The 25,190-nt window shown below is 34.6% G+C and overlaps 1 protein-coding gene across 3 annotated transcripts in view; it reads right to left on the minus strand.

The window, feature by feature from the left end:
• LOC101044777 (complement factor H-related protein 5) overlaps positions 1-25,190 on the minus strand; it is a 145,529-nt gene that overhangs the window by 54,889 nt on the left and 65,450 nt on the right. For all 3 annotated transcript variants that reach the window (XM_074389698.1, XM_074389696.1, XM_003938145.4), the window contains 6 exons: positions 12,925-13,101; positions 11,575-11,757; positions 11,287-11,466; positions 9,791-9,967; positions 2,052-2,234; positions 1,397-1,582 (listed from right to left, as the gene is read on the minus strand). In XM_074389698.1, coding sequence (XP_074245799.1) covers positions 1,397-1,582; positions 2,052-2,234; positions 9,791-9,967; positions 11,287-11,466; positions 11,575-11,757; positions 12,925-13,101 — 1,086 coding nt within the window. The remainder of the gene's footprint in view (positions 1-1,396; positions 1,583-2,051; positions 2,235-9,790; positions 9,968-11,286; positions 11,467-11,574; positions 11,758-12,924; positions 13,102-25,190) is intronic.

Consider the following 25,190-nt stretch of genomic DNA (forward strand, 5'->3'; position numbering starts at 1 on the left):
CTGTTGCCTCCAGATTTTTTAAAGATCGCCATTCTAACTGGCATGAGGTGGCATCTCAATATGGTTTTGATTTGCATTTCTCTAATAATCAGTGATGATGAGCATTTTTTCATATGTTGGTTGGCCTGATTTATGTCATCTTTTGAAAACTGTCTGTTCATATCCTTTGCTCACTTTTAGATGGGTTTGATTGTTTTTTTCTTGTAAATCTGTTTTAGTTCTTTGTAGATGCTGGTTATTAGCCCTTTGTTAGATGGGTAGATTGCAAAAATTTTTTCACATTCTGTTGGTTGCCAGTTGACTCTAATGATTGTTTCTTTTGCTGTACAGAAGCTCTGGTGTTTAATTAGATCCCATTTGTCTATTTTGGCTTTTTTTGCCAATGATTGTAGTGTTTTAGTCATGAAGTCCTTGCCTATGTCTATGTCCTGAATGGTTTTGCCTACGATTTCTTCTGGAGTTTTTATGGTGTTAGGTCTTATGTTTAAGTCTTTAATCCATCTGGAGTTAATTTTAGTGTAAGCTGTCAGGAAGGGGTCCAGTTTCTGCTTTCTGCAGATGGGTAGCCAGTTCCCCAACACCATTTACTAAACTGGGAATCCTTTCCCCATTGCTCGTTTTTGTCAGGTTTGTCAAAGATCAGTTGTAGATGTGTGGCGTTGCCTCCACGGCCTCTGTTCTGTTCTGTTGGTCTGTATCTCTGTTTTGGTGGCAGTACCATGCTCTTTTGATTACTGCAGCTTTGTAGTATAGTTGGAAATCAGGTAGCCTGATGCCTCCAGCTTTGTTCTTTTTGCTTAGGATTATCTTGGCTATGCAGGCTCTCTTTTGGTTCTATATGAAGCTTTAGGTGGTGTTTTTCCAGTTGGTAGCTTGATGGGGATAGAGTTGAATCTATAAATTACTTGGGCAGTATGGTCAATTTCACAATATTGATTCTTCCTAACCATGAGCATAGAATGTTTCTCCATCTGTTTGTGTGCTCTCTTATTCCCTTGAGTTGTGATTTGTAGTTCTCCTTGAAGAGGTCTTTTACATCATTTGTTAGTTGTATTCCTAGGTATTTTATTGTCTTTGTCAGGCGGTTCTTTATAGGAGCATGAGAATGAACTAATACAGATAGGTTTAATTTCGCTAGATGTTATATTTTTAATGCCAGAATAAAAAAATTATTCTATCATTAACAAAATTAACTGAAATAGAATAGATTCAATCATGCAAAAAGTATTTTGAATATCATAATTTTATATATTTATATTTATATTTTTATACAGCATTTATAGTTATATATATTTATGTATTTATTATATATATACATATCTTCACTTTGATAATAAGAGATCATTTTTAATGTATTCTACTGTAAACAGAAATTGAGTTTTCATATTGTCCTAACCTTCACATTGAGGTGGAGAACTCCATTTTCCCATAGAGCATGTTATTTCATTTTCTTCAGATATCCTGAAACCATCTTCACAAGTAAAACTCAATTTCGTCCCATGTGCATAACTTTCTTCTGAAAATTTGGATGAATTAATGGTTCCATGTTCTACATGCGGTGGTTGTGAACACGGAATTTTTTCTAAATGAAGAATGAAAATCAAAGTGTCAAGAACAAATAAAATATTTAAATTGAAATATAAAATCAAACACTATTTTGGACTTTAAAATGAGTATAATTTGAGCAAATAAAATTATTTAAAAACAAACACTTATTAGAAACTTGCAAAGATATATTCTTCCACCATATCTATGTTACCACCTTCTTGTTCAATAATCCTCTTCATTCATGTCCTATTCATCACGAGGATTAAAATATGCATGAATGGAAATGTTATGTGACATTTACATATTATTCCAAATTTTGGCTGTATTTTGTTCAAAAAACTGAAAAAGTGGTGATTGATTAATGTGCCTAGATCCTGATTTATTGTGTCTGGATAAAGTAACAGACATAGAGAAAGAAAGTCTCTCTTGCTTACACAAAGCACAACAGAGTATTAACTTCATTTGAAGGAATTATGTAAAACAAATTAAACACTACTACTGACCAACACAGCCCGGTACTGATTGCCATCTTCCATCTTTGCACGTAATTTCTTCTCCTTCCTGAATTAGGTAATTTTCTTGACACAGAAGAGATACTTTTTCTCCATCTTGATAATTCAATGTGGTTGTAATATTCACAGAATTGGGAATCTGAGGTGGAGGTGGGCATAATTGTATTTGTGCCTCTAAAAAATATTAAACATATAGTTAACATTAAAATAAAAATATAAAAAATAAAAAATATTAAAATTAGGCTTTTTATTAAGAATCATAATTTATATAATTAAATAGAATATAAAATTCAGTAAGTGTTTTATAAATTATTACCTATTATAATCATCTATGTATACAAATGTTATACTTTTCAATTTTGTAACAGTTATATTAAATAATAGAACTTTTGGCTTGTATTCTCATAGACTTTCTTATAGTTCTTTTATATATTCTTTGTTTAATAAATTTTGCATAATTTATGTAATACCAATTGTAATTATTTTGAAACTTTAAAATGTTTTAATGGAATTACATTCTTAATTACACACATTAAATAAAAATTGATACCTATTATCAAATATATCATAATTGGATTAAAACCCTCACAAAATGTTCTGCCAGTGGATTCTGATTAGCCAGAAACAAGATTATATTTAGTTAATAATCTATTTGTTACTGACGCTTGACCAAGATAAGCATTAAATATATTCTCTAGTGATTTATAGTATGCTATTTAAAGTTTGAAACTGCCCTCAGGCTTTTATTTACTACCTTACCTATATAGTTTAGGGAAAGCCTGACTTTAGTTATATAATCAAATATAAAGACACCTCTGTAATCTCACAGCTGAACTCCTGTTAAACTGTGATACATGAGTAATATCTTATTTTTTCATAATATGAAAATGAAGCATGTCCTGTTTGACTGATGGAGGAGTTTGGAAGCATCTAGGAGCATTCAGCACCCTATAATTCCTTGATTCTGCTCTCTCCTATCAGTGTATGCTCTACTTCACCTAAAGCTTTATGTAAGCATATTATAGGAAATCATGGCAATTATTTCAATTGTCTGACATTTTGTTAATCAATTCAGGGAGATGTTTGGGTGAATAACACTTCATTAATTGTTATTTATAAGTTCATTTTCTTTTTTGCCTATAATAATTATAGTACTTCATATTTTGTCAAAAGTATTTTGCCTTATCTATGTTTTTCAATATTTTAACATGTTTTTAACATTCTCATCAATTTATTTTTCTTAATATTAATGATCAACTATTTATGCTTGAATCACTCTTTCCTTCTATTTTTGTTAGGTGTATGTTCCTACCTTCTAGATTATAGTACCTGTTGTTTTTATTTTGTTTTTTCTTTTCTTCCAATGCATGTTGTGATGCTAAGATACGTCTATCTAGGTTTCAACTATATCCCATTGATTTTAATGTGGACTGTAATCATTATTATTTAATTTAAAGTATTTTCTGATTGAATTACTCTTTCTAAGTAATTGAGAAAGAGATTGGTTATTTAACAAAATTGTGACACAGTATAGCCTAATTCTAAATTTAAACTTAAAGCCCATTGTGACCCATTATAGCCTAATTCTACACTTAGTGTGTATGCATATTTCTTTTCTAAATAGAACCATCAGCAAGTAGACTATCAGTTGTGCAATTAAAAAATTACTGTTTCAAAATACTGAAATTTTCCCAGTATACTTTCACAACAGAATTAAATTAGAAACCAGCAAAAATAAGTTATCTAGATAAACATTTAGAAATTAGACTATAAACTTCAATACAATTGATCATCAACAGACATACCACAAAACAAACGAGAAAATATTTCAAATAAAATAAAAATGCAGCCCCCTGTTTATCCCCAGAAAGGTTTAAGTCTTCCATCAAGTGCTAGAACTTTTACAGTTACCTCTAAAAGGACTCTATCCTGAAACTCTTAACTCTCACAGCAGAACATACTAGGAATATACCAGTCTGCTTAGATCATAAAGCAAAGAGTTGGTCTTCAGATTGTATGTAAAAACACCAGAGGCTATGCCAAATTGGAGCAGTGCAGAAAAGGGAAGAGAATGTTTGATTTCCATTTCTCTCCAGAAAGGGCTTAGGGCACACGCTTCCACTGGCTACTTAATAACCTGGCATCTACAGAGCTTGCACAGGGCAGCTGATGATGCAAACAAACAATAATCTTCCCACAGCCAAAGTCAAAATTTGGGACTTCATAAGGCTCACCCCAATGATTAACGCAGATTTCCCATTCTTCCTGGACCAAGTTTAGCCATGTCTTCAAATGTCATTACATCTATAGCCCTGACTCAAAGCATTGTCTCCTTAATAAACTCACTCTGGGAGATGATAGGGATTTGCATTCCTGAAAGGCCCTACATCACATAATACAAAAATGTGGTAATACAATGAACTCATTTTCAGCAGCTACCTCTTCAGGATCAGAGTGTGCAGCCTGAATATTAGTACAGGCAATAGCCCCAGGGTCCTTACCTGGTGGAATACAGAGAGACTGAAAGATAAGCCCCCACATTTACTTTCACTATGAATGCAGAAAGAAGTGAAATACACAGCCAATGCCTCAAAATTTTCAGCTACATCTAGAGAGCCTGCCTCCTACCTTATTTGTGCCAGGTACTGACTAGATGTGACACATTCTGACCTCCAGAGGGCCACCAAAAATAAGAGACAGCAGTATGCACAAAGACTTAAGAGGCACTTGAAAATTTTTGGCTGGAAAAATTAGTGAGATCTTTCCACTATGTGATGCCAGTCTGATAAGATTGAGAAAGGCCATTTTTGTATCCATTGCACAGAAGCACAGTGAGTTAAAGAAAAAAAAAAGAAAGAAAGAAACGAGAATATACTCCAAACAAAAGAACATGATGAGTCTCCAGACATTGACTTGAGGGAAGTGGATTTACTCAAGAGGGAATTCAAAATACGGTCATAAATATATTCACTGAGGTCAAGAGAGCAATGCAACAACAAATTGACTAATTCAACAAAGAGGTTGAAAGTATTTTAAAAGTACCAAACAAAAGTCACAAAAATATTAGAATACTGTAACTGAAATGAAAAATTTTAAAGAGGCATTCATCAGATCAGATAAAGTAGAAGAAAAAATTAATGAACCTGAAGGCAAATTACTGAAAATCACCTAAAATGAGGAGCTAAATAAATCAATAAATAAATGTGAAGCTAGCTTAAGATCCAGATGGGATGCCATCATGTGAAATAACATATGCATTATCAGCATGTAAAAAATAGAATGAGGGCCGGGCGCGGTGGCTCAAGCCTATAATCCCAGCACTTTGGGAGGCCGAGGCGGGTGGATCACGAGGTCGAGAGATCGAGACCATCCTGGTCAACATAGTGAAACCCCGTCTCTACTAAAAATACAAAAAATTAGCTGGGCGTGGTGGCGCGTGCCTGTAATCCCAGCTACTCAGGAGGCTGAGGCAGGAGAATTGCCTGAACCCAGGAGGCGGAGGTTGCGGTGAGCCGAGGTCACGCCATTGCACTCCAGCCTGGGTAACAAGGGCGAAACTCCGTCTCAAAAAAAAAAAAAAAAAAAAAAAAATAGAATGAGACACAAGGAAATATAAAACATATTCAAAGAAATAATAATACAAAACTTCCAACAAGTGGGGAAAACATGGAAAACAACTACCAGAAATCACAAAGGCAATCAAATAAGTTTAATAAAAGATACTCACGTGGAGATATAACACAATCAAATTATCAAACATTATAGATGAAGTATTGAAAGCAGCAAATAAAAAGTGAAAGGTCACATAAAATGGAATTTCCACAAGACTGTCAGTGGATTATTCAACAGAAACCCTGCAGGACATGAGGAAGTAGAATGATATACCCAAAATTCTGAAAGAAAACTACTGCCAACCAAGAATTCCAGATTCTACAATTCTATCTTAAAAACAAAGGAGTGATAAAGTCTTTCTGTGATTACAAAAAGCTGAGAGAGTATAAGTACACTATTTTGCCTTACAAGAAATGCTAAAGGGAGTTCTTGAAGGTGAAAGAATAGAATGCTAAATAGTAACATGAATATGTTAAAGTATAAAAATTACTAGTAAAGTAAGTATGATATGAAATCCAAACACTTTAATACCGTAATGGTGATGGGGAATTATAGCTAGCATAAAGTTAAAAGGCAATGCTACTAAGAATAACTGAAGGCACAATGCTTGGTAAGAGATATGAATTATAGAAAGATGTAAAGTATGTCATCAAAGATATAAAACGTGGGAGGAGCAGAGTAAGATTTACAGATTTTATATGTAATCAGAATTCAGTTGCTATCAACTTAACATAGACTTTTAAAAGATACGTTATATAAGCCTAAGGATAGCCACAAAGCAAAACCTCTGATACACAAAAGATTAAAAGAAAAAATCCTCGGCCGGGTGCGGTGGCTCACGCCTATAATCCCAGCACTTTGGGAGGCCGAGGCGGGTGGATCACGAGGTCAAAAGATCGAGACCATCCTGGTCAACATGGTGAAACCCCGTCTCTACGAAAATACAAAAATTAGCTGGGTATGGTGGTGAGTGCCTGTAGTCCCAGTTACTCGGGAGGCTGAGGCAGGAGAATTGCTTGAACCCAGGAGGCAGAGGTTGCAGTGAGCCGAGATCGTGCCATTGCACTCCAGCCTGGGTAACAAGAGTGAAACTCCGTCTCAAAAAAAAAAGAAAGAATCCTAAGCATATGACTACAGAAAGATATCAAGGCATGAATAAAGCAAGCAAGAGAGTAGAAACAAAGAATTTTTAAAAATAACAACCAAAACACAATTAACAAATTGCCACTAGTAAATCCTTGCCTATCAAAAATTACTTTAAATAAAAATGGAATGTATTCTACAATCAAAAGGCATAGAATGACCAAATAAATTAAAAATTAATACCCAATTATAAGCTGCTTACACTTGACTTATTTCACTGTATCGTACATTCATAGACTGCAGTGAAGGAATAGAAAAAAATCTATAAAAATAAAAACTAAGAGAGAACAGAGGTCGTTATACTTATTTCAGAAGAAATAGATTTAAAGGAAAAAATGTATAAAGGAACAAAGAAGGTTATTAAATAATAATAATGCGGTCAATTTGTCAAGATAATGCAACTGTTGTAAACTTTTATATGCACTCAACATCAGAGCAACTAAATAATAAGTAAACATTTAGAGACCTGAACGGAGATGTGGAATGCAACACAGTAATAGTAGGGGATATCAATACCTTACTTCAACATTTAGACAGGTCATCCAGACAGAATATCAATAAGGAAACATTAAACTTGAACAATAATTTATACCACACAGATTGAACAGACATACAAACAGCACTCTACATAACAACAACAAAACATATTCTTCTCAAATACACATGAACATTCTTCAGATTATATCATATGTTAGGCCATAAAACAAGTCATCAAATTCAAGAAGACTGAAATAATATCAAGTACCTTTTCTGACAGCAATGGTATTATAAAAGAAGTCAATAAAAGGAGGCATTATGGAAAGTTTTAAATTATTTGAAAATTAAACAATGTGCTCTGAAACAACAATGGGGTCAAAAAATTTAATGAAATTTAAAAATATCTTTAGGAAAAGTAAAATGGAAACAAAACATAACAAAACTTATAAAATGCAGCAAAAGTACTTCTAAGATGGATGTTTATAGGAACAAACGCCTACATCATGAAAGTGGAAAGAACTCAAATAAACAATCTGATACTACACCTCAAAGCAGCAGAAAAATATGAAAAAAATTAATCGATCCCAAAATTAATAGAAGGATGGAAAACATAAAGATCAGAGCAAAAGTAAGCCAAATAGAGCCCCAAACCTACAAAATATCAATGAAAGAATTGGATTTTTAAAAAATAATCAAAATTGACAAAGCTTTCACTAGAAAAACTAAAAAAGAGAGATATGACTTAAAGGAACACAATCAGAGATTTTTTTTAAAAAGGAGACATTACAACGGATATCACAAAAATATAAAGAATAATGAGAGACCAATATTAGCAATTAAATGCCAACAAATTGGAAAACCTAGAAGAAATGGACAAATTCCTAGACACACACAGCCTCCTACAATTAACGCAAAGGAAATAGAAAATCTGAACAGGCTAATCATGAGGGAAGAGATTAGTCAGTAATAAAATGTCTCCAATCAAAAAAAATCCAAGACGTGATGGTTTCATTGCTGAGTTCTGCCAAACATTTTAAAACAACTAATACCAATTCTTCTAAAATGACTCCAAAAATTTGAAGAGGAGATCATTTTTCTAACTCATTCTAGTGGCCCAGCATTACTCTGAAACCAAAAACAGACAAGGACACAACACAAAAGGAAAACTACAGGCAAACTCCACTGATGAACATAGGCACAAAAAAGCCTCAACATTATACTAGCAAAACAAATCCTACAGCTCATTAAAAAGATTATTCACTATGATCAAGTAGGTTTAATAAAAAGAATGTAACGGTGGTTCAACATAGGCAAATCAGTAAAGGTGATGCATCACATTAACAGAAAGAGCAATAATCATATGATCATTTCAGTAAACCTAAATGGAAGTGCTAACACTATATAAAACTCAAAAAAAAAACTGTAGACCATGTACACTTCACTGCATGTATGTCATTTGCTTTTAAGGACTCTAAACATATTGAACTGTTGATAGTAGGTTAGTTTTTGTATTAGTTGTTAATGCATTCTCTATATTCTAGACTGGCAGACATTGGTAAAAATATTGAGGCCAGTGAGGCAAGGAACCCCACGACTGGAGAGCAAAATATAAATATAAAACATGGGAAGACTGGAATAAACCCTACACTATTTAAGTGAAACTCTATATGACTCAATATGACTAACTTTTCAAGATAAAGAATAAATTAATAGATAAATAGATGACTGGAGAAATGGATGAACAGATGGATACGTACATGAATAGGTAGACAGATAGATTAAATAAATGAATATATAGAAATAGATATAGCTATGTAATACATACACACATAAATACAGATACATAGTAGTTATTGTCATAGACAGAGGGATAAGCACAAGAACATATGTTGACAAGAAAAGGAATTAGATGTACTGGTCCCCCAACAGTAATGATGACACGTACTACCTGGATATTAATTTTAAAAACCATTGAATTTATGTCTGTGTTTTTTATACTAAAGGTAACTAATTCACATGGCACAGCTTGTATTAATTTATTGCCTTTGTTTTTAAGTATAAGATAATATAATTGAATTTTAATAATGGCTATGTTTAACATCATGCAAAATTTCTGCAGATTAAACAATTAAGCTCTCATGAGCCTGTCCAAGCCATCTTCAGCACAGCACTGGTCCTAGCACACAGTGAGAATTCAATAAACAATTCATACCTATTGGGTATTATGTTTATTATTTGGGTGACGAAATAATCTGTACACCAAACCCCCGTGACATGCAGTTTACCTATATAACAAACCTGCACGTGTAACCCTCAACCTAAAATAAGTTTCTTAAAAAGAAAAAAAAGAAACTGTTTTCATTAGTTTCTAAATTACCGTCCTGTTTCAGGAGCATTTGTAATAATAAATAACTAAAGCTTTTAAAAGATACAAATGTACACATCACTTTTCCAAATGAAAAATGGAATACATTTTTTAAAACAAAGTAAGAGCTTACTTGAGCAGTTCACTTCCGGATCCCACCTTCCATTTATGCAGACTGAGTGTTTTTGTTCTTCTTTTCCTCTACATCTGTACCTTATGTTAGAATTATGATCAAATTCTTTCTTTTTGGTTAAAATTCCCTCAATTATAATTAACTTTGGTGTTTTGCACTTCTTCAGTTGATCTGTTGCTATACAATAAAAATATATGTATTAAAATTCTAAGAATCAAACCAATTATTACATAAAAATAGTTATAAAGTTAATGGTATTCACAAAGTAAAATTGTGACATATCATTATAAATTTCCCAAACCAAGTTACTCCTGATCACATTGCAACAAAATGCTATATGTAAAAATATAAGCCCTGTATTCTGTTGCTGAGATGTCAGAGAGAATATCTATCATAAGATGTTTTGTACGTTGGGAAATGCAAAATATCATTGGATATTTCATTGGATGAATAAGTAGGATTGGACATTTAGGACTCTTAGAATGCAGGACCCAGGAAAACATTAGGCAATAACTCAGTTTTAGAGAAATGTAAATGAGAGTCCCCAAGATCTTCCCAGTTACTTACCAAAGAGACAAAATGATTTAAAGCCTTGTAAATCTCTAGTCACACTGTAAGTGACACGACTACTTCATGTCATTCACTTATACTACTGACATAGAAGGCCTGTGGCCCACAAACCCTGCAGCACATTAATTTATTTTGGCTGATATGGAACAAACTGAAAAATTACCACTTTTGCAAACTTAAAGAGAGAAAATATTCCTGTGGGAGACTAGTAAGCAGATATTTTGTCAACTTTTATTTCTTTGCTTTTTAGTACCTGAAAGGAGTACCATATAATAACAACAGTATTTATATAAAAGTTATATTTTCTTGATGATTAGTACTCATATGTAATTATATGACAGTTTTTTAAATTTTTTATTTTTTAAAGAAAGAATTTTACACTGATGCCCGGTTTGGAATGCACAATAAAACTCATTGCAATTTCAAGCTCCTGGCCTTAAGCAATCCTTGCTTCTCAACCTCTATAGTAGGTGGATTACAGGCGTGCACCACCACATCTAATTAATTGAAAAAAATTTTTTATAGAGATCAGGTCTTGCTATACTGCCCACACTAGTCTCAAGCTCCTGACCTCAGGCAGTTCTCCTGCCTTGGCCTCCCAAAGCATTGTGATTATAAGCGTGAGTGACCACCTTGGCCTCACATGACAATTTTATAAGTAAAACATTGCTACACACTTTTAAAGATACACAATATTGATATCAGAAGCAGAAAGATTCATAAAATTATATTTCTAGCTTTATTTTTTCTCTCTAGAAACACAGTGAATGATAAACAATATGCAAAACATTGGTTTCATTATATTGAAGCCTGGACATGTTGAGGTATATCTGTAAATTTCAAAAATAGATTTGTAAATTTTGTTTTGTTTTTACAATAAAAATATTAAACTTTATTAAACGTTGATTTAAGAAGTGTATTCTTACCCACACACTGAGGAAGTTGGGTCCATACTCCATTAATACATGTAATTGATCTGTGCCCGATCATTGTAAATGTTTCTGAGCAATTTAACTCCACTGAATCTCCATAGTAATAGGGAGGAGAAGAAGGCTGGGCATAGCCGTGTTCAATTTCAGGTATATCTCCACAGGTACTCTCCTCCTCTATTTAAATTTACAAAAAAGGTTTTTTTGTGAAAACATAATTTATGTATTTTACATACAAAATACCAAAGTTTTGACAAGTTTATATATTAATATTTTATACATTACCAATACACATTGGCAAAGCTGTCCACTCTCCATCAACACATTGAATTTTATTAGGCCCCTTCATTAGAAATCTGGGATTGCAGTAATATTCCACCACTTGGCTGTGTGCATATTGTTCTTTCTTTGTTTCCTTAACGTCCCCATTGAGAAGTTCAGGAGGTGGACCACATGATTGTACTTGCTCTATAGCAGAAATATGACATAAATAATGGTTCACTTGTCTGTTTTACAATATAAAAATCCAGTAAAATGAAGAGGCTTTCTTCTTTTGTTTATGTATTCTTCATTACGTAACTTACTAGAGCATCCTAAAACAATCAAGAATGGTGTTCATACTGTATTACATTAACCAAATTGTCATATTGAAGTCATATTAAAATGTTAAAGTATGCTGAGTCTTCTAGATGCGTTAAAGATGCAAGGAAACCAATTAGCAAATGGGGTTATGAAAATCATGTTTATTTTTACATTTCATGGAAACATTTCATTATAACATTTTGCAAAATTATCATAACTGAGGCAGGCATTTGAACAAGGTATTTTAAATTGGACTAATCAATACAAGTAATTGAATTTAATATAAGCTGCTTAAATACTGTTTAGACACACTCAGTGAAACTTAAGTTACAGCCCACACTACACAAAATGTTCAATGTGGATGACGACGTTGCAGGCAAAATGAAAATTAACAAAGAATTCCCTGCATTGTCAGCCACTGCTATGGTTTAGATGTTTGCCCCCTCCAACACTGCGGTGAAACTTCATCCCCGATGTTTCAGGCGGGACCTAATGAGAGACGTTTGGGTCATAGGTATGGATCTCTCATGAACAGATGAATGATCCCACTCAGGGATAGTTCTCACTCTATTAGTTCCTGCAAGAGAGGTTCTTAAAAAGAGCCTGTCACTTCCCTGTTCTCTCTTGCTTCCTCTCTCCTCATGTGTTCTCTGCACACACTGGCTCCTCTTCCCCTTCTACCAGCAGTCCGTGGCTCTCACTGAACGCAGACACCCAATCTTGAATTTTATAGACATGAGAATAGTGAGCCAAAAAAAATGTTTGTATAAATCATCCAGCCCCAGTATTCCTTTATAGAAACATAAACATAAAATAGACTAAGACAGACAACACCTATGTGTCTAGGAATACTTCCAGTACATCGTTCGAGAAACAATGGACGTTAACTTAAGTAACCAAACCTCCGGTATTGGGTTCCAGTCCATATCCTACACAGGCAAATCTTTGACTTGATTCATTAGATTACAGATGAGAGAAGCCCAAACAAAATTAAGAATTAGAACTATTCAAAGTTTTAATTCTTGTTTCAGCAATTGTAAGATAAACATTCACCTTTACATATTGGGAGTTGAGGGGACAATCCAAAGTGGTAGCACTGAACTGAATCAGGTCCAACTCTGGTAAATCCTGGTTTGCAGGAGAATTTCACCACCTCTCCAACTTTAAACTGGTCGTTCTTGGGATCAGGAACTAACTGTGCATCTATTTTAGGAAGGCTGCATTCTCGTTCTTTAAAAAGATAAAATAATTTTATAATAATACATAATTAATCATTGCCAAAGTAAAGATTACATGGGCCGCAATAGAGTGAGGTTGATGTTGGGTCATGCATACAGAAGGGCATCAGATAAATCCTTTTCCCTGAAACGAATGCTACATATTTTTTTTTTTTTTTTTGAGACGGAGTTTCGCTCTTGTTACCCAGGCTGGAGTGCAATGGCGCGATCTCGGCTCACCGCAACCTCCGCCTCCTGGGCTCAGGCAATTCTCCTGCCTCAGCCTCCTGAGTAGCTGGGATTATAGGCACGCGCCACCATGCCCAGCTAATTTTTTGTATTTTTAGTAGAGACGGGGTTTCACCATGTTGACCAGGTTGGTCTCGATCTCCCGACCTCGTGATCCACCCGCCTCGGCCTCCCAAAGTGCTGGGATTACAGGCTTGAGCCACCGCGCCCGGCCACGAATGCTACATATTATGTTTTATATGCTGTCTAAATTGAAATGGAACTTTATGGAAATGTTATGGTATTAAAATGTACCTGTTCTAAAAATTAATTTGTAAATTCAACTTATTTATGATGAATCTAGTTCTAATCACTGACATTTATGAAACTTAATGTTATATGTTTTTACTGAAAGTATGAAATTGCTCTCTCATATTAATAAAGACTGAGACTACAGTTTTAAAGTTGCAAACATAAACCAGAATTAGGGCTTTTGAAAACAGATGCTGGGGAGGATGTGGAGAAACAGGAACAGTTTTACACTGTTGGTGGGAGTGTAAATTAATTCAACCATTGTGGGAGACTACAGTTTTAAAGTTGCAAACATAAACCAGAATTAGGGCTTTTGAAAACAAGATGTTTGACTAAGGAGTTTGGACACCAGTTCTCCTCAGAGAGAAGAACAAAAGTTACAGGTAAACGATCATAACTTGAAGAATATCAAAGACAGAGTGCTGGAGCATAGAAGAGAAATCATGTTAAGAAGCCAAGGCAGGGAAAAAAATAGAAGCAAGAGCCTGGCAAAGGTTGATTAGGATCCTGTGGGACTTCATAGAAAGTGTTGGTAGGAGTCTTTTGGGCTCCCTGCAGCTCAGAATGTGCATCCAAGCTGTGAGAGAGCTCCTCTGCCCTTGTGAACACACACACTATTGTAAGTGGAGATTTCAGAACTTCTTGAGGGCAGTACACCAAACTACTAGCTTGAACAGAGTCATTTGCCTTCTCCTTGGACCTGAGCTACAGTGGTAAGTTTCATGTTTGCAGTGCACTCACATGGGGAGTGCATCCTACCTGGGAACCTCACCCTGTGTCTCCATAACCCCAGAGCCGCACAGACATTCCCTGGCACCTGCTTGGATGTGGCAGCCATATATAGCTGGCTGGACGCAGGGGAGCTACAGCATTCCCAGTAGTTTAACCCTCAGAGAGTGCTGTTCCTAATGGAAAGGAAGGGAGAATGCAGTGCAACAAAGGGACACCCCTTGTGACAAAGAAGACTGTAGCATTCACTTTCCTGTGTGCAAGAGCAACCTGCTTGTGCGCTGAAAGTGACTACACCACTTCCAGCACACATACAGGCACTGTGCTTGGCTCTGCAACGGAGGAGAATAGATAAATACTAGGAGCCAGGTGGCCCCCCTGCTTGGGCACGGATGTAGAGCGGGGACAGCTCCCCTCCTCCCAATCCAGTGGACATAGCTGCGGTCACTCGCAAAGGAAACTGATGCAGACACACCAGAGTACAGACATTCTAGAAGTATTACAGGTGGCTGCATCCCCACTGGTGATGTGCCCAATGAAACCAGGCTTGCAAGAAGGACAAGGCACCTCCCTCTCCTTACACATAGCCACAGTGTTCCTGCAGGAGAGAGGAGGAGAGCTGAAATGCTGTGTGCTTTGGGCTGAGGGAGGTGGTTCCACATAGAAGACATTTTGATGGGGAATTGCAGGGCAAACGCCTTTCATAGCTGTCATTTCTATTGCACCCTGGATACAGAAAGTGGTGCCTATCCAATCTGAGTGCACTCGCCACTGGGACTGTGACAGGTAAGTGGATCAGTCCCTGCCTGCCCAGGCCATGGAATTGGGGCAGCTGCCTCCCACACTGCACACACCTAGGGGCATCTCACCAGGGTCTTCTCCTGACACCCCTGGGAGGGCTGGTGCTTGTGCTCATCCTTGCAGTAACCAAGGGTGAACTTAGTGGTTGAGATCCACCCAGCTTTGTCCCCAGCTCCTCAGACCACTGTGCATTTCACGGATCAGTCCATTGCCTGGGGCAACAGAGTTTCTCCCGTAAACAATGACAAGCATATACTCCTCTGCTTCTGCTGCAGCTGGCTGTTACCTCTGTGCACCACATACTGTCCTGGATGTTGAACTGCACAGCCCAATGCAAAATCTGCAGACACTAGGGCATGATGCTGGAGAACAAGGTTAGTTTTCTGTCAAGTCCTCTATACCAGCCCTTCAGGAGTCAGTAAGCCTTGTCATACACCCAGTACCTAACTACTACAACCAGCAATTAAGAAAGCCATCAGACAAAAGTTATCTCTAACCAAAGAACTCATACAGAGCCATTACCACTGAAAGAACCCAGGACGTAAAACAAATCACCCTAAACAACATACATCATAATCACATCTTCAAAGGGAAAGAAATCCTGTCTATGGAAAACTGCACTCAAAAATAAGAAAAAGAGACAGTCCACTGGAATGAGAAGAAAACACTGAAACATTTCAGGAAGTATGATGAAACAGAGTATCACAACGCCCCTAAAGGATCACACCAACTCTTCTGCAATGACTCTTAACCAAAATACAATTTTTTAAACACCAGACAAATAATTTTAAATATTTATTTTAAAGTAGCTCAGTGGAATCCAAGAGAAAGATGAAAAGCAACACAAAGAAATTAGGGGAAAAAACTCATATATGAATAAAAAATGTACTAAAAATATTTTTTTAAAGAACTTAGGGAAATAAAAAATTCATTGAAGAATTACAAAATACAGTTGAAAGATTTAATAACATATTATACCAAGCAGGAAAACTTGCTCTAAGAGCTTGAAGACAGGTCTTTCAAATTAACCCTGTCAGACAAAAATTAAGAACAAATAATTTTTTAATGAGCAAAGGTTTTGAGAAAAATGGCATTCTTAGCCGGGTGCAGTGGCTCACGCCTGTAATACCAGCACTTTGGGGGGCCAGGGCGGGTGGATCACCTGAGGTCACGAGTTGGAAAAATGGCATTCTGAAAAGTGAGAAAAGAGTTACAGATATTCCCGAGGAAGAAGAAAAAGGTTAAAAGTTTGGCAATCCTATCTAAGGAAAACTTATCTCCTCTTGCTAGAGATATTGACATCTCTATACAAGAGACTCCGATAATGCCAGGAAGATGCATTTCAAGACGAACTTCAAACACAGTCATCAGACTAGCTAAAGTCAATGTGCATGGGAAAAAAACTGTAAAATCCACAAGAGAAAAGCATCACATCAATGATAAAGGAAATCTCATAAGACCAACAGTGGACTTCTATGCAGAAACTTCACAAACCAGAAGAATTTGGTGTCCTATTTTTGGAGTTCTTAAAGAAAGATCCTTTTATATTTCTTAAAAAAGAAAAAGGTTGTTAGACATGAATTTTGTATTTTGCTAAATTAAGCTTCACAAATGAGGAATACATAAAACATGTCCAAGACAAGCTAATACTAAGGGAATTCATCACCACTAGAAATTCACTTTAAGAATTCGTCCCACAAGTAATGTTCCAGGGAGTTCTGAACATAGAAACAGCCGGTCAGTACTCATGATCATAAAGACATGCAAAAGTACATAACTCATAGGTCTTATTAAAAAGAATTACACAGTTGAGACTGCAAACCACCTGGTTAACAACTAACATAACTACAAGAACAAAACCTCACATGTCAATGTTAACTTTCACCATATATAGATTAAATATTCCACTTAAAAGCTATAGATTTGTGGACCAAGTTGAGAAAATAGAAACTAACAACATACTGCTTACAAAAAATCCATCTAAATGAGAGAAACTTATACAAATTCATGGTAAAGGTATAGAAACAGATGATTTTGTACAAACAGAAAAGAATTTAGTATAGTTATATTTATTTACAAGAAAGACAAAATCAACAAAAGAAAAAAGATGAAGTTTATTCTATAATAATGAAGAAATCAAGAAGCTATACTAAATATGTATGTACTTAAAACTTCAGCACCCAGATTCATAAAGCAAATGCTACTAGAGCTAAGTAGAAAAATAAAAAGCAATATACTGAGGGTGAGCAACCTCCACACCACCAACGACTGTGCTAGACAGATTGCCTGGACAAAAATATAAACAAAGAAACGTTACACTTAAATTGAATTCAAGAACAAACGGACCTAACAGACTTAAAGAACATTCTGCCCAACAACCTCAGAATATATGTTCTTCTCATCTGTGCATGGAACATTCTCCAAAACAGACCATATGCTAGGCTACAGCCACAAAGCAAGCCTCCAAAAAATTTTAACGTTTAGAAATAATATCAAGTACCTTCTCAGAAGATGGTGAAATATAACTAGAAATCAGTATCACACAGAATTTTCAAAACTATCCATACACATCAAAATTAAATGACTGACTTCTGAGTGAGCTTCTAATCAATAATAAAATTGATGGAAATTTTTAAAAAATAAAACAAATGAAAATACAGATATACAAAAACCTTTGGGATATAGCAAAAGCAGTGCTAATAGGAATATTTACAGTGTGAAATGCCTGCATAAAAAAATATAGAAAGGTTATAAATTAACCTAACTTTGCACATAAGGAAACTAGAAAAACCAGAACAAACCAAACCCAAAACTAGCAGAAGAAAAGAAATAACAAAAATCATGGAAGAACTAAATAAAATTGGGATTAAACAAACAATACAAGAATCAATGAAGTAAATGTTAGTTTTGAAAAGAAAAATAAAATAATTGAAAAGATAAAAATAAATGAAATAAAAAGTTAGTTTTGAAAAGATAAACACAATTAATAGACCACTAGCAAGACTAACAGAGAGAAGAAACGTTCCATTAAACACAAGTAAAAATAAAAAGAGAGACATTACAATTGATACCACAGACATAAAAAAAAATCACCAGAAAATCTAGAGAAAATGAATAAATTCATTGGAATCATACAACCTCCAAAGACTGAACAAGGAAGGAATAGAGCAGTAACACCAATAACAAGTAGTGGGATTTAATCAGTCACAAAATCTCTCCCAGTTAAAAAAAGAAAAAGAAAAAGAAAAAACAAAACAAAACAAAACAAAAACTCACTACCAGAAGGATTAATGGCCAATTTCTACCAGACATGCAAGAAGAATCAGTACCAATCCACTGAAACTGCTCCAACAAATCAAGGAGGAGAAAATCTTCTCTAACTCTTTCTATGAAGCCAGTCATGGACAACAAAACAAATAAACTAGTGGCCAATATCCCTGTTGAGAATAAATGCAAAATCCTAAATAAAATACTAGTAAATCAAAACCAACAGCATATCAAAATGATAATATGCCACAATTAAGTGGGTTTTATTCGAGGGATGCAAAGTTGGCTCATCACACGCAAATCAATAAATGTGATTCTCCACATAAACAAAAAAAAATTTTTTTAATTAGATGATGATTTCAATAGATGCAAAAAAGAACATTTGCTAAAATTCAGTATTACTTCATAATGAAAATAGTCAAAACACTAGTCATGGAAGGTATACACCTCAAAATAAAAGCCATATATCACAAACCTACAGCTAACATTATATTAAATGGGAAAAGTTGAAAGTGTCCCCCCACCACATAAGAATTAGAAGAAGATAACAGTGCCCAGTTTCTCTGCTTTTACTCAACATAGTACTGGAAGTCCTAGTCAGAGCAATCAGGCATGAGGAAGGAATAAAAGGCATCCATAAGGGAAATGAAGAAGTCCAATTATCTCTGTTTGCTGATAATATAATCTTAGACCTAGAAAATCCTAAAGACCCCTCTAAAAAAATTTCTAAATTATATAAATGAATTTGGTAAAATTTCAGAATACAAAATTGACATACAAAATTGGTAGCATTTCTATACATTAATAGTAGCCAACCTGAGAACCAAATCACAACTCAATCATCTCATTACCTAATAATACAATTTATCATGGGAGTGAAAGATCTTTGCAAGGAAAACTACACAACACTGATAAAATAAATTGTAGAGGAGACAAACAAAGGGAAAGCATCCCATGAACATGGAATGGAAGAATCAATGTTATTAAAATGGCAATACTTCCCAACACCATCTATACATCCAATACAATTTCTATGAAAATACTAACACTGTTTTTCAATTAATTAGAAAAAACTATTCTAAAATTCATATGAAACCACAAAGATCCCAAGTAGCTAAAGAAACTCTAAGGAAGGGTATCACCTTACCTGACTTCAAATTATACTACAAGCCTATAGTAACCAAAACATTATGGTACTGGTGTAAAACAGACACATAGATAAATGGAACAGAATAGAGGACACAAAAATAAAGCCACATACCTGCAACCAACTGACCTTCAACAAAGCAGTCAAAAATTTACACTGCGGAAAAGACATCCTATCCAATAAATGGCAATAAGAAATTTGGATAGCCACACGCAGAAGAAAGAAACTGGCCTCCTGTCCCTCACCACATAACAAAAATTAATCCCAAATGGATTAAAGTATTCGATGCAAATCCTGAAACCATGAAAATCATGCACAAAACCTAGGGCCAAACTCTTCTGGACATTGGCCTAGGCAAAGAATTTACAACTAAGACTTCTAAAGGAAGTGCAATAAAAACAAATATAGACAAATGCATCTGAATTAAACTAAAAACCTTCTGCACAAAAAAAGAAATAACAAGCAGAGTAAACAGACAACCTCAGAATGGGAGAAAATATTTGCAAACTATGAATCTGAGAAAGGACTAATATGCAGAACCTACAAAAAAAATGAAACAACTCAACAAGACAAAAAAAAAGTGTGCAAAGGACATGAGGAGAAATTTTGCAAAAGAAGTCATAAAAATGGCCAAGAAACATGAAAAAAGTCTCAATATCACAAAATGGTTACTGTCAAACACTCAAAAACAATAAATGTTACTGACAGCGAGGAGAAAGAAGAATGCTTACATGCTGTTGGTAGGAAGGTAAATCAGTACAACCTCTGTGGAAAACAGAGTGGACAGTTCTCAAAGAACTAAAAACAGAACTACTATTTCACCCAGCAAGCCCACTACTGTATATCTACCCAAAAGAAATCAATAATTATATCAAAATGATACTCGGGGTCATATGTTTATAGCCTCACTACTCACAATAACAAAAAGATGGAATCAAACTAACTGTCTATCAACAGATGAAAGGATAAAGAATATGTGGTATATGTATATTTATATACATGCCATAGAATACTACTGAGACAAAAAATAAATAAATAAAATTATACCCTCAGAAACAAAATTCATAAAACTGGAGGCCATTATTTTAGGTGAAATAATTCAGATTCAGAACGTAAAATCCCATATATTATCACTTACACATGGGAACTAAACAATGTGTACATATGGAGAGAGAGTGCTGAGTAATAGACATTGGAGAATCAGAAAGGTGGGAGGATAGCAGGAGGGTGAAGAGTAAGAAATTACCTAATGGGTACAATGTTCACTATTTAGGTGACGAATACACTAAAGGTACAGATTTCACCACTATGCAATATGTCTGTGGAACAAAACTGCATTTGGACACTCTAAACATAAAATATATAGAAATTAAAATTTTAAAAAGAAATGAACACACCATAAAACATCATGGAAATACCTTAAAGGATAACAGAGCTGCTGAATATCCCAAGAATAATGATGATATAATTCTGTAAACTGCAGACGCAAGAATACCTTTATTTAACTGAAACTAAACAACCTTCAAATAATCTCTGGTCTCATCATGTTTAAAATTCTGGATGATTGACATATACATCCCAAGAAGGTAAATTCTCACGAAATATTTATTAGTGAAGATGTATGCACTAAGAAATAAACTAAAATTGATATTTTTATTTAATGTGATCAAGGAAGCAGAACTTAAAATAGCATTTATAATATGTTTTGAGTTAGAAAAAATGTAAAAATCACATAATATATTACAAATAAAGAAAACAAATTAAGATATATTTTCAAGGTTACATGGAAAAGCAAATTCTAGGTGTCCTGAATATTTATGTTAATATATAACATTTTTTATTATATCTATAGTTTATATCAATGTTTAATAAATGTGATAATTATTCTGATTCAAATAAGAAATGTGTAAAATTATCTCTTACATGTTTATAATTTTTAAAAATCAGCAACATTACTAAATTGTATCTGAAACTTATTTTTCTTATTCAGAATCCCACTTTCTTGCTAACTTAGTAAAGTAAAAGCTAGAATTCATAAATTAGAATCATACCAAAAAAATTTCATCACATCATAACCTCAAGTATTAATACATAATTACAAAATTAGATTTAAAGTCATGTCACAACATAACAATTACAGAAATTTGCTTTTGTGTTTGTTTTAATATTGAGTTTTGCAGATTATTTGTGAAAATCACACTTGAATGAGAATCACTGGAATTTCTCTCCTAAAAGGCTATGCCAATCTTTTACATAGTGATTCTTTTATTTGTATGTGTGTTTATTTACATACTTTGTGCTAATTTTATATAAATTCTGTGTAATCTTATTGTGAAAAGCTAAATATCCAGGTAATAAAAATAGAAAAATTAAGATCTTGATTACTGGGTATATTCAACTGCTATATTTATATAGAGCTCATAACTTAGGAAATGTGATTTAGAGAAGAATATGAATGGACACTCCCTGAGTTAGAAATATTTTTCTTCATATAAAATTCAAAACTCTAGCTCCTAGTACTGGATATGTGAAATGTTAGTATGAATTTTTCACTATGAGGTATATACTCCTTGACGATTGTAAATCTTATATAGCTTAAGTGCTCTATAATAACAACTGTGTGGAAACCTTTCCCCAAAGAAGAGATCTCTTAGGACAGTTGAAATATACTCAGATGTCTGTCAATCTGTAAGCGGTTTTCTGTTACATGGCTGAGAGAAGAATATTTGAAAAGAATACTAAACCAGTATTTCTTCATTTAACATTTGGAGGCCTGTACTATACTAGTAAATTCTTAGTTATGTGTTCACATGATCATGTCTTTGTAAAATTTGCAATAGAAAGCCATTTTCTACCTCAGTTTCTACTGCTATGTTCCCCACTCCAACTTCCTGTCCTTTAGGTTTTCATTTTATGTCTGGTAATTGGAAAGACTATTCAAATGATATATTCACAATTTTGTGTTCTTTTTTGATAAAGGCCCCTCAAAATTGTAAAAGCTTCTGGCTTCATAAAACCTAAATTTGCCTATCATCACAAAAAAGAAATGTATAATCCTCATAAAATAAGCTTCCGCCTCTCAATTAGAGTAAAACTCAAACTCTTTATGATTCATGCCTACTCTTCCAATGTTATCCAGTGTCTCCCTTCTCCACTTAATCCAGGATTCAGATTTTATGATCTTTGAACTTTATTAAATAGGTCAAGTTCTTTGCTGCCTCAGCTGTTGCACATATCCTAATCACTATAATGAATGGCTTTCAATCATTCTTTCCATAAACGACTTCTTTGTAAAAGAGGTCCCCACTTCCTTCCCTCCTATTCTCTATCTCAATCATTGGATTTTCTATTTCTTTGAACACAGTGATCCATAAATATATTTTTAAAATTTTTATTACTTGGATATTTAGCTTATTTCTCTTTTTTGTTGTTTTCCCTCTCTTATACTGGAATAAAATCTCTGGATAGGTAGACCTGTGCTTGTGTCTTCACCATTTTCTCCTGTCCTATGATAGGTGTTTACGACATCTTGAATAAATCAAATTTAACTGGACCTTTGACACTGCCCTTCATCTGCAATGTACTCATTCTCTTTCTCAGCTGCGACTATTTCAAAACTTTTCTATTCTGCCTAGTACTCCTCCTCCTCCTTTACCCGTACACAATTCAATCTCAGATGATCATGTCTCACACTTCAAAACAGAATCCATCAGCTTCTACCATTTTCCCGCTTTACTGCTCATTTTCCTTCCCATCTCCTGTCACAAAGTTGAAAACAGTCCTGTTACCACTCAAGCACAATACCTCCACAGTAGCTCTGAACCCTTCCCCTCACATCTTCTCAGGGTGACTATGTAAGTCGTGTGTTTAATCTTTGCAGTGCCCCTCTTTGCTATAGCTGCTCTGGTGTCTTCAATCTTTTGTTTAATTCTCCCTTCAGTGTAAATTTCCTCAAGCAATATTCTAAACTTGCTATTTGCTGCACAGCCAGATTTCTTGAAACAGTTATGTCCACAGTCTGTATTAAACGTCTTGCTCATCATTTTTATTGGCAGGTTCTATTTAGGGTCTGCCTCTTCTACTCCATTAAAAACCATTTTTGTTACACTAGTCATTGGCCTCTACCTTGCCAAATCCATCACAATTTCCCAACTGAATAAAATAAATTAAATTAGAAACATTTGTCACTTACATAATGATAATGTAATTAAATTATAATTTCCTTGACTTTATTATATAAGGCACTATGGTGATAAATATTTATAAATAATTAAGTCTAGTAACCAAAACAATCCTTTGAAATATTAGAACTGTTGTAAATACTGTAACATTTTACAAATAAGAAAGAGTCAATAAAGCTTCAAATAGACTTGCTATGTTGGCCAAAGATACATGCTCAGCAAGTGGTGGAATTAGAATTCAGACAGGATGACTTATTAAACAATCTGTTACACTCCCTTTACATTAACAATTTCCTTCTTTTTATGTCTATGGAAACATTCCAGATTTTTTTCTCCTGTTTCCCTGAGTCCTCCTCCCTGCCCCCCACCCCCACCCCCCACCATTTTCTTTGCTGTCTATTCCTCTTCTGCCTTATATTTAAATGTTGTAATGTTTCAGGGCTTCGTCTTGAGCTCTTTACTCTTTTCATTCTGTATTCTCATCCAATTTGGTGTCATCATTTATATGCTGATACTCCCAAATACGTATCTCCTGGCTAAATGCATATCCAGTTCCACAGTTCACATATCCAATCTTGATTTTCCATTGGCAACTCAACCATAATGTGTCCAAGTGAAAAGTTGAACAACCCTCTCAAAAATCCTTTCTCTCCAGTCAGTACCATTTTCCAAAATGGTATTGCCATTTACCTACATACTTGTGAGAAAGCAATTAAAAACAAACATGTCCCATCAAGCTACCAATGACCTTCTTCACAGAATTGGAAAAAACACCTTAAACTTCATATGGAACCAAAAGAGAGCCTGCATAGCCATGTCAATTCTAAGCAAAAAGAACAGAGCGGGAGGCATCACACTACCGGACTTCAAACTATACTACAAGGCGACAGTAATCAAAACAGCATGGTACTAGTACCAAAACAGAGATATAGACCAATGGAACAGAACAGAGGCCTCAGAGGCAACAAAACCCATCTACAATCATCCAATCTTTGACAAACCAGACAAAAACAAGCAATAGGGAAAGGATTTCCTGTTTAATAAATGGTGATGGGAAAACTGGCTAGCCATGTGCAGAAAGCAGAAACTGGACCCCTTCCTGACACTTTACACTGAAATTAACTCCAGATGGATTAAAGACTTAAACATAAGACCTAACACCATAAAAACCCTAGGAGAAAATCTAGACAAAACCATCCAGGACATAGGCGTAGGCAAGGACTTTATGACCAAAACACCAAAAGCAATGGCAACAAAAGCCAAAATAGACAAATGGGACCTAATCAAACTCCACAGCTTCTGCACGGCAAAAGAAACAATCATTAGCGTGAATCAGCAACCAACAGAATGGGAAAAAATTTTTGCAGCAAACCCATCTGACAAAAGGCTGATATCCAGAATCTACAAAGAACTAAAACAGATTTACAAGAACAAAAC

The sequence above is a fragment of the Saimiri boliviensis genome, chromosome 19 (genome assembly GCF_048565385.1).
Source record: "Saimiri boliviensis isolate mSaiBol1 chromosome 19, mSaiBol1.pri, whole genome shotgun sequence".
NCBI classification, from domain to species: domain Eukaryota; kingdom Metazoa; phylum Chordata; class Mammalia; order Primates; family Cebidae; genus Saimiri; species Saimiri boliviensis.